Source organism: Haplochromis burtoni, unplaced genomic scaffold (assembly GCF_018398535.1).
Source record: "Haplochromis burtoni strain Fernald_Lab_line unplaced genomic scaffold, NCSU_Asbu1 Contig_213, whole genome shotgun sequence".
Classification (NCBI taxonomy): Eukaryota; Metazoa; Chordata; class Actinopteri; order Cichliformes; family Cichlidae; genus Haplochromis; species Haplochromis burtoni.
This window is the reverse complement of record NW_024582574.1, coordinates 321001-333945: the sequence shown is the minus strand read 5'-3', so window position 1 is coordinate 333945 and position 12945 is coordinate 321001. Positions and strand designations below refer to the sequence as shown.

Genomic DNA, 12945 nt, shown 5'->3' with positions numbered 1-12945 from the left:
GAAGGAAGAAGAGAAGCAAAGAGTGAATCACAGGCAGAGCCTAAATTATTTCTCACAGTTTTTTGTTGCCTTATGGTTCCAAGCGCTGTCACCAATCTTTGCATTTTGTTATTATCTCATGACACTTGTTTAATCAGCTACCATCTCTCCTATGGACTTTTTAATGTTTACAGTCTCAAATCAAGACAGCCCTGCCCTCCAGCACTATCCACAGCAACCCCTCAACAGCAACATTGTACCCATCAGGTAAAGCATCGGCTACGTTTGCTTTGCCTTGTTGCCCATATTAGATTCTTGATGAATGTGTGTTGTTGTTATTCAGCCTGGTTCAATGTGCCCCTTTTTAACTTTGAGCACCCGCCCCTTTAAACCTCTCTGCACAGCCCTGATAAGAAGAGCAGAACCACGCAAATCAGCAAATTCCTTAAATACTGAACACATTTGTGTGTGTGTTTCTGTTACTTTCACACAACTAATTGCCTAATTGCCTATAGGTGCAATTGGAAAAGGGTTATGATGATAGTGAATCTATTGCATACACGGTAATAAAAACTCAATCAGCTTTGTATGTTTTATTTTGTTCATTCACAGTCTTTCTCAGTTGAATAGGTTATAATGAAACGTAAGCTGATAGTTGTGTCATTTTATACAGTCTTTTTAATGTCTTTAGCTTCGTGGGATTATAAACTGAGAAAAGGGAAAAAATAAATAATGTGCGGCAAATAATCTCAGGGCTTTTGCGACATCTGCCGGTGAGTTGGACAACCTGCAGTGCGTGATGACGTCTGACCGTCAGTTTCCCAGGCAGCAGCGGCCTGAAACTTTCGTTTGGCGAAGATGGCGGAGGCGCTGTCGACAGATCTGGGTGAAGAGAAGGAGAAGGAGGACAGCGAGAGGGAGAAGAAGGCTGCCACAGCGGGGAAGAACAAGGAGAAAGACGGAGTCACGGAGACGCTGGGATTTAACGATAAAAATGGCGCTAGCAGGGGAAAGAAGAGCAACCTGTCAGGTGAGAGCTAGCTTCGTTTCCACAGGCGCTGACTCCCAGTTTGACAGCGCTAGCTAGCAGCTGAGATAATTATTGTTTACGGCGGCTGTAGGGTGTTTTTTGTAGAGTTTCTCGAGAAGGCATGTAAAATGTCAACTGAGCTTCTGCAGCTTATCGGGGCTTGCTCCGAGTTTGCACATGTTGTGGGGATGTAGCTGCAGGCAGCCTCAGCAGCTGTTTGTGAGAAACTGAGCTGGAGTAAAGTAACGAGCAGGTGGCACAATTGTGTGATATGCATCCAAATTAAATCTAGCTGGAGGATTTCTGACTGTTAGTAAGACAGCAGTACTGCATGTGATCATGCAGAAAGTCCAGATCAGCCAGTTGGCTTCTCGTGCGGTTTGGTTCTCTGCACAGGCGCACTCAGATGAGTCGGTGGACACCGTGTGAGCCATAGGTGCACAGACACCCGTGTTGACTTGAAAGATTGCTCAACGTAATGCTTACGGCAATCATTTTTGACCCAGTTGCAAGAAGAAGAAAAAAAGGCCATGTGTTTTCAGATGATTGGCAACATAAATTGTAGTGGTTTATTCTAGTAAGATTTGTTTATTAGAAAGTGTACATCCCCTCCATAAAGCTCAGCTGTTTCTAAATTTTATACATATTATATTCTTTCTCTGTGAATTCAGAAGGTGCACTCGCGGTCTTCTTATGTATATACTCGATATTGCTATTTTTAATGCAACTGGATAAAGATTTTTTTGACCATTCTTGGTTGCTAAACACCTACATATTTTGAACTCTGCTCCTTTTGTTCAGAAAATAAACTTTATCTATAAAGCTCCCCCAGAGCTGGAAAAAAAATACAGTACTGTTTGAGCCCTTTTCATATTTGCTTCACATCAAACACATTTTAATATTGGTCTTAGTTCACAAGAGTAAGTACAACATGCATTTTAAATTATGATTTCATTCAATAAGGGAAAAACACTATTCAAACCTACGTGTCCCTGTGTGAAAAAATAATTCCCCTCTAAACCTGATGGCTGCGTCACCCTTGATAACACTGCAAGAACTGCAGTCAGGCGTTTGCGATAGCTGGCAAGTGCTCCAAGTGCTCTTGAGCTTCAGGGCACTGACTGCCAGACATTCTCCTCCAGGATGTTTTGGTAAAGAGCAGAATTCATGTTTCCTTTTACCCCAGCAAGTCTTCCAGGTCCTGAAGGAGCAAAGTAACCCCAGACCATCACACTACCACCACCATGTTTTATCCAGTCTCTTCTTTTTTATTGTTGAATCATGAACTCTGACTTTAATTGAGCCAAGTGAGGCTTGCAGTTCTTCAGATATTGTTCAGGTTCTTTTGTGACGTCATAGATGAGCCGTCGATCAGCTCTCGGAGTAATATTGGTTGGCTGCCCACTCCTGGGAAGGTTCACCACTGGTCCAAGTTTTCTCCATTTGTGGATAATGGCTCTCACCATGCCTCTGTGGAGTCCCAAAGCTTTAGAAATGGCTTTGTATCCCTTTCCAGACTGCTAGATGTCAAAGACTTTGTTTCTCAGCTCTTCTTGAGTTCACGCATATAAAATATCGTTACCATAGGTTAAATTGCACTGATTTAGAAGTCAGATTAAATACCTAAATAAAAGCACTGGATGTTAATGAATGCTAATGATAGTCCATTTTAATACTAATGAAGAGGACTTCTTTTTTATTATTGGATTTATCCAAATAAAGGGAACAAAATATGCTATGAGTACTTGAAAAACCAGATGACTCTGAACAGAATACTGAGTATTAGAGCAGGGCGATATGGCCAAAAATATTTATCACGATATATATTTGAAAATTTGCGATAACGATATAACCGACGATATAATTGATGCGAGACAAAATACAACTCCACAACATTACTAGCGCAAAAAGACAACCTTCCATTTATTTTCACTTAAACAAGAAGCTGGTTTTTATGTACATTAAAGCTTTATAAAAATGTAACAGTGCAAATGCAAATTCCTTGCTGAAAGTTTAACCAAAAGGCATTTCCAGTAGAAATGGGCTGACATATCCTGAGCATAACCATGTATAATATCCACTGAAGTTAAAAAGAGGTGCTTTGCAACATTAAACTGCAGTGTGCAGTACGTATTTTTCGGACCATAAGGTGCACGGGATTATAAGGCACATTAAGCGAAACAAAGCAGTCAGATAAATCAAACTTTATTAAACTCATTCTTCTTGCTTCCTCCACTTCTGTACCATTGATTCATTAATGTTGAATTCTCTGGCAGCTGCTCTATTCCCATGTTGTTGCAGTATATTAATGACTAACCTCGTATTGTGGATGGATTATCTCAGTTGTTCTCCTGACTGAAGTTTGGTCCGTTTACAGCATCCTGCCATGCGATTGCATTTGTCTCTAACCATCAGGAACCTTCACGTTAACTTTTTAAGTGGAAAAAAGTTAGCGTTCATCCTCCAGCTTCACTGTTTATGTTATGCTAACATAGCTGTGTCGCTAGCGATCACGTAGCACATCATTATATACCAGCTAGCCCAACTTCAGTAACCCTACAAACGTCACTGCTGTTTAGTTTCCTGTCTTCATTTATGTTGGAAGTGATAGCAGAGCTGTACGTTTGATTTTTTCAGAAATCTCTCAGTCAGAACATGCTATATCATGCTTAGGTAACTAGCGAAACTAGCGAGCTAACTTCCGCTAGCTTCCTGCTAACTTCTAACTCCGTTAAATGTAATAACTTTTGTTTTCATGGATGCCTGGAAGTTAAACTTCATAGTTACACCTGGTAAAGCAGCAATGCTGATCGTTTTATTAAAGATGAAAGAATTTAGACAGTTTTTAACTCTAAGTGATGCTGCAGTGTTGTTTGACCTGAAGCATACGGAGTTTAGGACCCAGATTACTCCCAGATTTAAGAGCATCTTGTTATTGTCATTTGACAATAACAACGGCCGCTTGCATGTTCTGCAAAAAAATGTGCTTTGTTGTGTATCTGACGGACAAACACCAAACCAGTTCCACATCACGGAAGTTGCACCATTTTTACAAACCAATTCTGGTTCATCTGTTTCACTCAACAATCGGCCATGTGCGTATGAAAACAAAGGCACTGCGCATGCGCGTTTTACTCCCATTCTATCGCGATATTTCATTTTCCTATCGTTGCCTAACATTATACCGTGAACGGTATAATATGGCCCAGCCCTACTGAGTATGCATTGTCATTATATAATGTAAAAAAGGAGCCTAATATTTAAAAAAAAAGAAAGAAAAAAGAACATAGTATAAGGCCTAAAGCCGCTTCAAACATGTAAGTGAAATAAAAAAAAGTTGATATAAAACCAAGTGACCAGAACAGCTTTAACTTTCCAAACCTTAACACCTTTGGGATGAACTGGAGTTCCTACCAGGCCTGATCGAACCACGAGTGGCCAACCTCACTAATACTCTTGTGGCTAAATGGAAACAAATCCCTTCGTTCATGTTTCTAAGCTTCAGCAGAGGAGTTTAGACTGTTCCAGCAGCAGATTAGCTCGAGTAGTTTTGGTTTTAGTGTAGCCAGTTCTCATCTGATTGAATTTACCATTAAGTAAGGACTCCTCTATGTGTGCTGTGTTGATAGTGTTGTTTGTGATAGATTCAAAACACAGTAAAAATAATAATTTATTCCTGTCTGTATCTGTAGACCTGTCTCTGGTCAGATTCATAACTACTGAGCTCACCAGAGGTTACTTCCTAGAACACAACGAGGCCAAATACACCGAGCGCAGAGAGAGGGTCTACACATGCCTCCGCATCCCCAAAGAACTGGAGAAGGTGAACACACTGTACACCCCCACACTTAAAGAAAAAAAATGAAATGAAATAAACACAGTTGTAATAAATGTATTTCTCCCCTCTCTTCCTGTTTTCAGCTGATGACATTCGGCTTCTTCCTCTGTCTGGACGCCTTCCTCTATGTGTTTACGCTGTTGCCCCTCAGGGTGATTCTGGCCCTGTTGCGACTCTTCACAGTGCCATGTTGTGGTCTCAGGTAACGTATAAGCATAAGTATTAGAGTACATTTTATTATATATAAGTATTAAAGTACATTTCCTTAACCCATCATTTGTTATTAACAGGGAATATTTTGATACATGTGCTTCTCATCAGTACAACTCCACCATCATTAAAAGTATATTTGCATAGATTGTGTTAGATGTCATTTATGTACGAGGTACAAATGTTGTGATTATCATGATTATCAGGTCCTGTGAAGTATAATGTTGGAGTAGAGCCTCAGCTCTTCATCAGTGATTTTTCTGTCTTCAAAATTGGTTAGTAAAACATAAGAAATCAGAGAATAATAGAGCAAAACAAAGTCGAAATGTCAGGCTCAACCTAGTCATTGCTGTCATGATGTTGTAAAAAAAAAAGCAAACTCTGGCTATTTACATTTACTGATTTGCAGCAATTTGAGCAAGATGAATAAAATAAAGAAAAAGTTGTTTACTTTATTTACAGTCTCACTAGTTTCTTGTTTACCTGTTGTCACTGTGAGTGCACCTGCTCTCACAGATGTGGAGTAATAATAGACTCTGAATCCTGCTGTGCAATAAAAGCGTCCCAACAAGCATTACATCGGTAAACTGAACATAATGGGAGTGAGAGCAAATGGGAGGGAGACGCCGACATGGAAACCATCATGTTCGTCGGGGATTTCCAATCATGTCACCTAACTTGACCACAGTTTGCAGTTTAATAATAAACTTCTATCAACATAAAAATTAAAGCTGTTGATATGGTAAAGTTGACATACCTATAAAATGCAAAACCTTTGCCCCTATATTCCCTCGGTTATGATTGCTTTTGCATTAGGAGCTGGTTCACTGATGCTGATGTGTGACAAAGTAAACAGAAGAATGCTGAACAGATTGGGCCCATTCGTCTGCTCATTGTCACCGACACCCAGTCTGGCTTTCTGAGTCAGGATTGGGCTGATATACGCTGCATGTATTAGGCAGGTGCATCCCTTATTAGTCCTTTGTTGATCAGTACTAATATTACACTGTTAATCAGTTTGATTACAGTCACTTAATTTTTTGTGTTGCGTTGTGAGCACCTTTTCCAAAATCTGCATATCTTGTGATATGTACAGCGTAGGCAACATGACCCATATTTAGAGCTTCCCTGCTTTCCTCAAATCCAGAGTTCTTTTTAGAAACTTTAAAGAATCAAATTGTGGTTCATTGAGGGGAAAAAAAAAAAGAATAATATTATATATATATATATATATATATATAAAAACAGGTGCAAGGAATAAATATGTTCTGAAGTCCCACTTTAAAGGGGGCTCTGTCACCCTGGGCAAGGTCTTTGTCTGAAGCAGTGCAATGTTATTATTGACCTTCAGGGGGCAGCAGAGCCCTGAGGCAACAGCCAACTATGCTGTTCTGCTCTGGTGATTTTCTTGTGAATATTTTCCTTGTCTGTGACGTTTGTGTGTTATTTAGCGGCTCCCGCTTGCTTCAGCCAGCCCAGGTGTGCGACGTACTCAAAGGCTTCATTATGGTGCTGTGTTACTCAATGATGAGCTACGTGGATTACGCCATGATGTACCATCTCATCAGAGGACAGTCTGTCATCAAACTATACATCATCTACAACATGTTAGAGGTACACTGTGTAATCTTCCTCATTGGCCAGTTCAGTATCTAATGACACTGCACCACCCATTGACTAGCTCTCCCCCGTCATCCTTCCCTTCCCTGTGTCGTCAGGTGGCGGACCGCCTGTTCTCATCATTTGGCCAAGACATACTGGACGCTCTGTACTGGACCGCCACAGAACCCAAGGAGAAGAAGAGAGCGCATATTGGCGTGATTCCTCACTTCCTCATGGCTGTTCTCTACGTCTGTATCCTCAAAAACATCACTGATATTAAAACGGTTAAAAGTTAGTCAGTTTAAAGTTGATTTGCAACATTGATCAGTTTTATTGTTCAGCAAAATGTTTTCCTGAAGTGTATTTAAAACAAATGAAATTAAAAGCTTAAATTCAGATTTTGAAACTGATAGAAAAAGGCCACATTAGAGGCAAAAGGAAAGACCTGGAAGAATAAATGCCCCCAGTGATCCCAAACAAGCGTTATTCATCACTCTGCTATTTAATCTTCCCAGTCTTCAACTTTTTTCATAAACCAAACAGTCAATCAAAGTTGAAGTAATCAGCAGCAGCAAATCTAACAGCTGTACTTCAGACTAGTAGGGCACATAAAGTCATTGCGTCAGTATTATTACAGTGCAGAAAATGTGTGTTTTTCCTCAATATGTATCCAGTTCTTCATGCCATCCTCATCATGGTTCAGGCCACAACTCTCAATGTAGCTTTCAACTCCCACAACAAGTCCTTGCTCACCATTATGATGTCAAACAATGTGAGTTTTATGCACAGACATATTACCCCGTTTAAAACATGCGGCATCTCCAGTTCAGTCCTGATGTTTTTATGTTGGGTTTTTCTTTTTTCTGCAGTTTGTTGAGATCAAAGGGAGTGTATTTAAGAAGTTTGAAAAGAACAACCTTTTCCAGATGTCAAACAGTGGTAAGTGGTGGTAAAACAGCTGGCTACGTTCCACAAAAATCAAAATTTTTGAATACTTTGTGCCTCCTCCTCTCAGTATGATTATTTAATACAAGGTAAATATGTGGAATCGAGCTCAACTGCAGTGAGCACAAAGTAGGTTAATCCTGGATTGATTTGTTTGTTTCCCATAGACATAAAAGAGAGGTTCACCAACTACATCCTCCTGCTCATCGTCTGTCTGAGAAACATGGAGCAGTTTTCATGGAATGCCGGTAACCTAATACAAAGCTTTGCAAAGAGTACTGAAAGCTATACAGCTGCATACAGATGTGCTTTATCATAGTACCCCGATTAGGTTCATAATCGGGTCTTTTCACTCTTGCTAAGTAGCTCACTGTTTTCTTTTACTACTAATACTAGATTAAATAATTATACTGATTAGATTTCAATGTGTTTGTTGTCAGACCACTTGTGGGTGCTGTTTCCTGATGTAGTCATGGTGATAGCCTCAGAGGTTGCCGTGGATGTTGTCAAGCACGCCTTTATCACCAAATTCAATGACATCAGTGCTGATGTAAGTCCTTTCTCTGTACGTTTGACGGTTTATTAACTTGGTTAAAGTGCAGTTGAGTGTTTGGCAACTAGAGGAGAAACACATTAGTTAGAACTATTGAACTATTCTATCATGTTCACCCAACAGCAATTCAGTACAATGAGAAACACAGTTTAAATCAGATAAAATAAATCTGTTAGTTAGAATGAACATCTGACAGTCTTAGCAAGCTCTGATGTGGAAAAACTTGGAATAAATCACCATAAAATGGGAAATAAGCTTAAAAGATTATTAATACAATTAAAATTGTGGACAGTTGTCTATCAGCTTCAACACAGTTCAGATATTTGTGTGGAAAAGATTAGTGGGGAGTGTCACTATTCTAGGTATAAAAAACATTTTAATGGGATATTTTCTCATTTATGTCTTAGATCTATTACTTTCTACATTTGGATGTGCTTTTGCGCATATAAGCACATCTAAATGTAGGTATAGTGTCACCATGTATCAGCTGAACTTAGAAATGGGCTGCAGTTTTATTTATATATTCTTGGCATCATTAAACATCTGCTGCAGTGTACAGAGAAAAACCAGTGGACTATGATAATTAAGTTTTAGAGCTTCTTTTTCCTCAGTTATGGGCATTTCTCTTCAAAGGACGTCAGGGATCATTTGGAAAACGTGTCATACCTGTGAGGTTAGATTTAGTATATGGGGAGTACAGACACAGCCTCGCAGATGGCCAGTTTAACCTGACACAAGGTTTCTCCAGGCAGTAACTGGGGATATGAAGGGGTTGGACCTGTGACACCATGGTCAGTACAACCTGTATATTACTTAACATCAGAGAGAATCTGTGCTTTGACAATAGTTGCATCAGAAAAGAAAGTCAACTAAGCGGTCAACAAAACAAATTTGAGAGTAATGTGCAGAATTTCAGGAAAATTGCTTACAGTGAGTAATGTAATGATGCCACACTAACAGGCTAACATGCATAGCAGCAACTAAGTTTGATCTGCTCTATTTTAGATTTGATATATGGTCCTATGGCAAGAGCTTAACCGTTTAATGCACACTGATCCAAGTGAAAATGCTTCCACTGTTTTCAATTGAAGAAACAAACTTCACCATTCAAACAGTGTAACCCATTTTACAATGTTGTGATCTCACAGCAAAACTAACAGCAGTGATAGAAATTACTTTAAGGAACTGAAATGATGGTGCATATTTTTCTGTCATGTTTAGGGTTATATACATGTTAAATCTAGTTTTGTGTTTCAAAACATAATAGGTAACATATTTAGTATTTACCATATGGACCTCAAATTAAGATGATCTAGAACAATAACAGGATTCTGGTCACTTGACCCATATAAAATATGTTATATTGTAGTATTTCATGATTTACAAATCTGTGTATTTTCACTTTGTTGGTCTCTTTAGCACTGTTGTTATACTGTTAGAGAATCATCCACCTGCAAGAGAAACCGTCAGCAGGCCCATTTTTTCCTTATCAATTTCTCACTTCCTTCCCTCATGAGTCGTCTTTCTCTTTGATTTTCCTCCAACGAGTTGTAACTATGCTTATGTAACAGAAAGCAGCCCCACAGGAAGGGATTAACCCCTTTATCCCCAAACTGTCAAACCTAATCACACAAACCTCACTCACATTGTAAGTGTTCAAGTACCTGTGAGTCCATACTAATCCACGTTTAATCCGCACGCACACATTTTTGCTTCTTTTCGGCTTCATGAATTTACCTTTACTGTGCTTTCACGTCGCATTCATGCACCAGAGTAAAGAACAAGCAGGTAAACCAATTATGAGACTTGCAGTAAACAAGTTAACATTTGTTACGTCACCACGACAAGGCAGGCGCTCTACTCAGTAGCTTATTTGTTTTATATTTTGATGTTTCTCTTGTATCGGTTGACATGTTGCCTCTGTCTCAGGTATACGGGGAATACAGAGCCAGCCTCGCCTTTGACCTGGTCAGCAGTCGACAGAAAAATGTGAGTGAAGCGGCTCAAATCACAGTAATTTAGGAAAATACAAATAAAAGGACAAGGTGCTGTTCGTGTTTTCTCTAATGAAAGACAACATTTTCTTCTGTATGACACTACATATCATCTTATTTCCTCTTTTTTTATTATATATACTAGTCCAAAAACAAAAGGCAGGTTAGCATTTTGAATAGATTTCATAAACCCTCACTATAATACAAGGTATGGCCTGGACTGCATATTCAGTGCCTGAGTAAGTTGAGGGATGTCTCTCCATTCCTGAGTGCAGGCTGCAGCTGGGCACTGCTTACTTGTTGCGGCTGCCTCTCATGAATTTCAACACAGCATGTCCCCGGCATGCTCAGTAGGAGACCTTTTGGGACTAAATCCTGACTGGCGTCAGGACATGCTCCTGATCTACTGGCCACTGTGCGCCGGTAACAGCTGTAGGGTGGGTTGCTGCCGCAAGAATGGCACCGGTGCAGGTTGGGGCGCCTCATCTTGGTACCTCTGTCCGGTCACATTTCCACCACACTCAGAAGAGCTCAGACACGCGTGCCAGCATCCACCATTGCCAGTAGCCCTGCCTCATACACCTTGATTCAGTTGCAGCATAATACACTGATGACGGTGTTGTGCATATATCCTTTTCTGTTATTGCTATTCACCTCTGATCATAACATCTGCTAATTATTGATTCTGATCTATCAGTCGGTGAGTAACGTTTAAACAGTGAATGAGGAACGTGTTGAAAGCACATCCAGCAGTTTTTCCTGATTTTTAGCTTATGATTTCATTAAAAGAATGGACTGAGTTATCCATGAGTAAAACTGTGCTGCTTGTTGATGTTTTACATAACAATGTGTTAACTGTGTCTCCAGGCGTACACAGACTACAGTGACTCAGTATCCAGGAGAATGGGCTTCATCCCGCTTCCTTTAGCGCTGCTGGTCAGTCGTTCTTTCACAGGATGGCTTTTGATATTGAGATGTTTGCTCCCACGTTTGCTTGCTTATAAATGTGACGATGTTTTTTTCAGCTGATCAGAGTGGTGACCAGCTCAGTGAAGATCCAGGGGTCGCTCTCGTTTATGTGTGTGCTGCTGTTTTACTTGGGGTAATTGGCCAACATGTCTTCATCATTTTTGATTATTTTCTTGACACTGTTTGTTTTCATGTTCACGTGACTTTTGCCTGTCTGTGTGAGCAGGATGATCACTCTGAAGGTTCTCAACAGTATCGTTCTCCTGGGAACTTCCTGTGTGTTTGTCAAAGAGGCCAATATGGAGGAAAAGCTCTTTAACCCTCCGCCTTCTGTCGCCTCCAGCCGTGCAAACTCTAGAGCTCACCGGACAAAACATGTTCACGTTTCACCGCAGCAAGGTAGCTCAGTCATTCTGTCTCACTGTGTCTTTTCCTGAGTTTAACTGCTGCTAAAAACTCTTAACTTGCTTTATAACAGAATCCACAGCTGACAAAGGAGAAACTTCTCTGCCGTCAGACATCTGTCAGCCCACCAACACAGCAGAAAACGCTGCCCCCTCCTTCCCGAAGAGTGACTCAGACACATTCCTGACGACTCCTGACGAGGAGGACGATGACAAAATCATCAACGCTGACACGGGACTGGAAGGAGGCGGACTTGCACACCGACCACCCAAGAAAGACCTGCTGGAGATAGATCGCTTCACCATCTGTGGCAACCGAATAGACTGAAGGACCAGTGTAGCAATCCTGGCAACACTACAGGGTTCAGGGATCAGACATGGGTCATGGAGCATGCTCAGACCGTACTTACTTTTGTGCACCTGACCCCTCAAGTATTTATTTATTTATTGACTGACAAAACCAGCAAAGGCATAAAGCTGTTACTACAAGCATCCGAGGCGGCATCAGACGTTTCCAGCTGGTCCTGCCTGTGTCTGATGAGCCAAGCGGGCTCTGGCACTGGGTCAGAGGCCTGGCGGTGACGCACTCGCTGATGAAGACAGCATGTAAAACACGGGAGGAGCAGACTACAGAGAGAAATCTGCGTATGTCAAATCACGTGTGTTCAGAAGCACAATCAGTAAGAAGCTGTTTTTAGAAAGAACAAAAGTTTTTACTAGTTTTTTTTAATTATTCCAAAAAAAAGGCTGATGATATTTGAAATGAAGTTTTTATGACAGGTTTCAAATCTTTTTTCTAAATTGAATCACAATCACATGGAAGGATTCAAATCATGAAGTTATTCTGCAGACAGAAGCTCTAACACACACACACAGAGGTTGATCTGAGGTGATGAGGTGAGCTGCAGTCCCAGCAGGTTAAATATGGCAGCAGTGACACTAAGAATGGCTTTGCTTGGCTGCATCAGCTTCAGTTGTAATGTTTGGTTTGGTAACTTAAGAGATATAAAAAGTTGGAAGGCTTAATGTCATTTGTGTTGGTATTACCTTAAAGCACTGAGATGATGGTGCAGATTTGTATTTATTTTGAGATGGCCTACCAGGCCTGACAGGTGTGACTTATTTATGTGCTTAATTTGTACCTTTTTCATTGAAGCATGTGGCCTACAGATAATAGTGGCGACACATCACAGGCATATGACATTTTCTTCTGTTTGCTTTTTGATGTTGGAAACTGATCTGACATGTTTTCTCATTCCTCGCTATCTGAGTGAGAGTGGATGTGAAAATCACATGAAATGCTTCATTGTATGCTGATTTCTTCATAATCCAGGCCAAAACTAGCTTGTCAATGAACAAAGTGCAGGTTTTCTGTGTTGAAGCTAGTTTATATCTTTTTATGCAAAACGATGGATTAAGAT

At 40.4% G+C, this 12945-nt stretch overlaps 1 protein-coding gene across 1 annotated transcript; it reads left to right on the top strand.

The window, feature by feature from the left end:
* Window positions 1-181: 181 nt before the first annotated feature.
* On the top strand, window positions 182-12846 carry tapt1b (transmembrane anterior posterior transformation 1b). Its single transcript, XM_005936736.3, has 14 exons — window positions 182-1009; window positions 4702-4832; window positions 4931-5049; window positions 6509-6671; window positions 6776-6911; window positions 7334-7431; window positions 7529-7598; window positions 7772-7852; window positions 8045-8154; window positions 10087-10146; window positions 11019-11087; window positions 11177-11253; window positions 11347-11519; window positions 11599-12846. The coding sequence occupies exons 1-14, from the start codon at window positions 838-840 to the stop codon at window positions 11850-11852; spliced, it is 1713 nt and encodes a 570-aa protein (XP_005936798.1). The 5' UTR covers window positions 182-837; the 3' UTR covers window positions 11853-12846.
* Window positions 12847-12945: the final 99 nt, after the last annotated feature.

What these genes read in the sequence shown, in the direction of transcription:
- tapt1b (XM_005936736.3), top strand. Translation starts at nt 838, where the DNA reads ATGGCGGAGGCGCTGTCGACAGATCTGGGTGAAGAGAAGGAGAAGGAG. An exon ending in TCAGCAGTCGACAGAAAAAT is followed by an intron (nt 10,147 to 11,018) that starts GTGAGTGAAGCG and finishes CTGTGTCTCCAG; the next exon opens with GCGTACACAGACTACAGTGA. An exon ending in CGCTTCCTTTAGCGCTGCTG is followed by an intron (nt 11,088 to 11,176) that starts GTCAGTCGTTCT and finishes TGTTTTTTTCAG; the next exon opens with CTGATCAGAGTGGTGACCAG.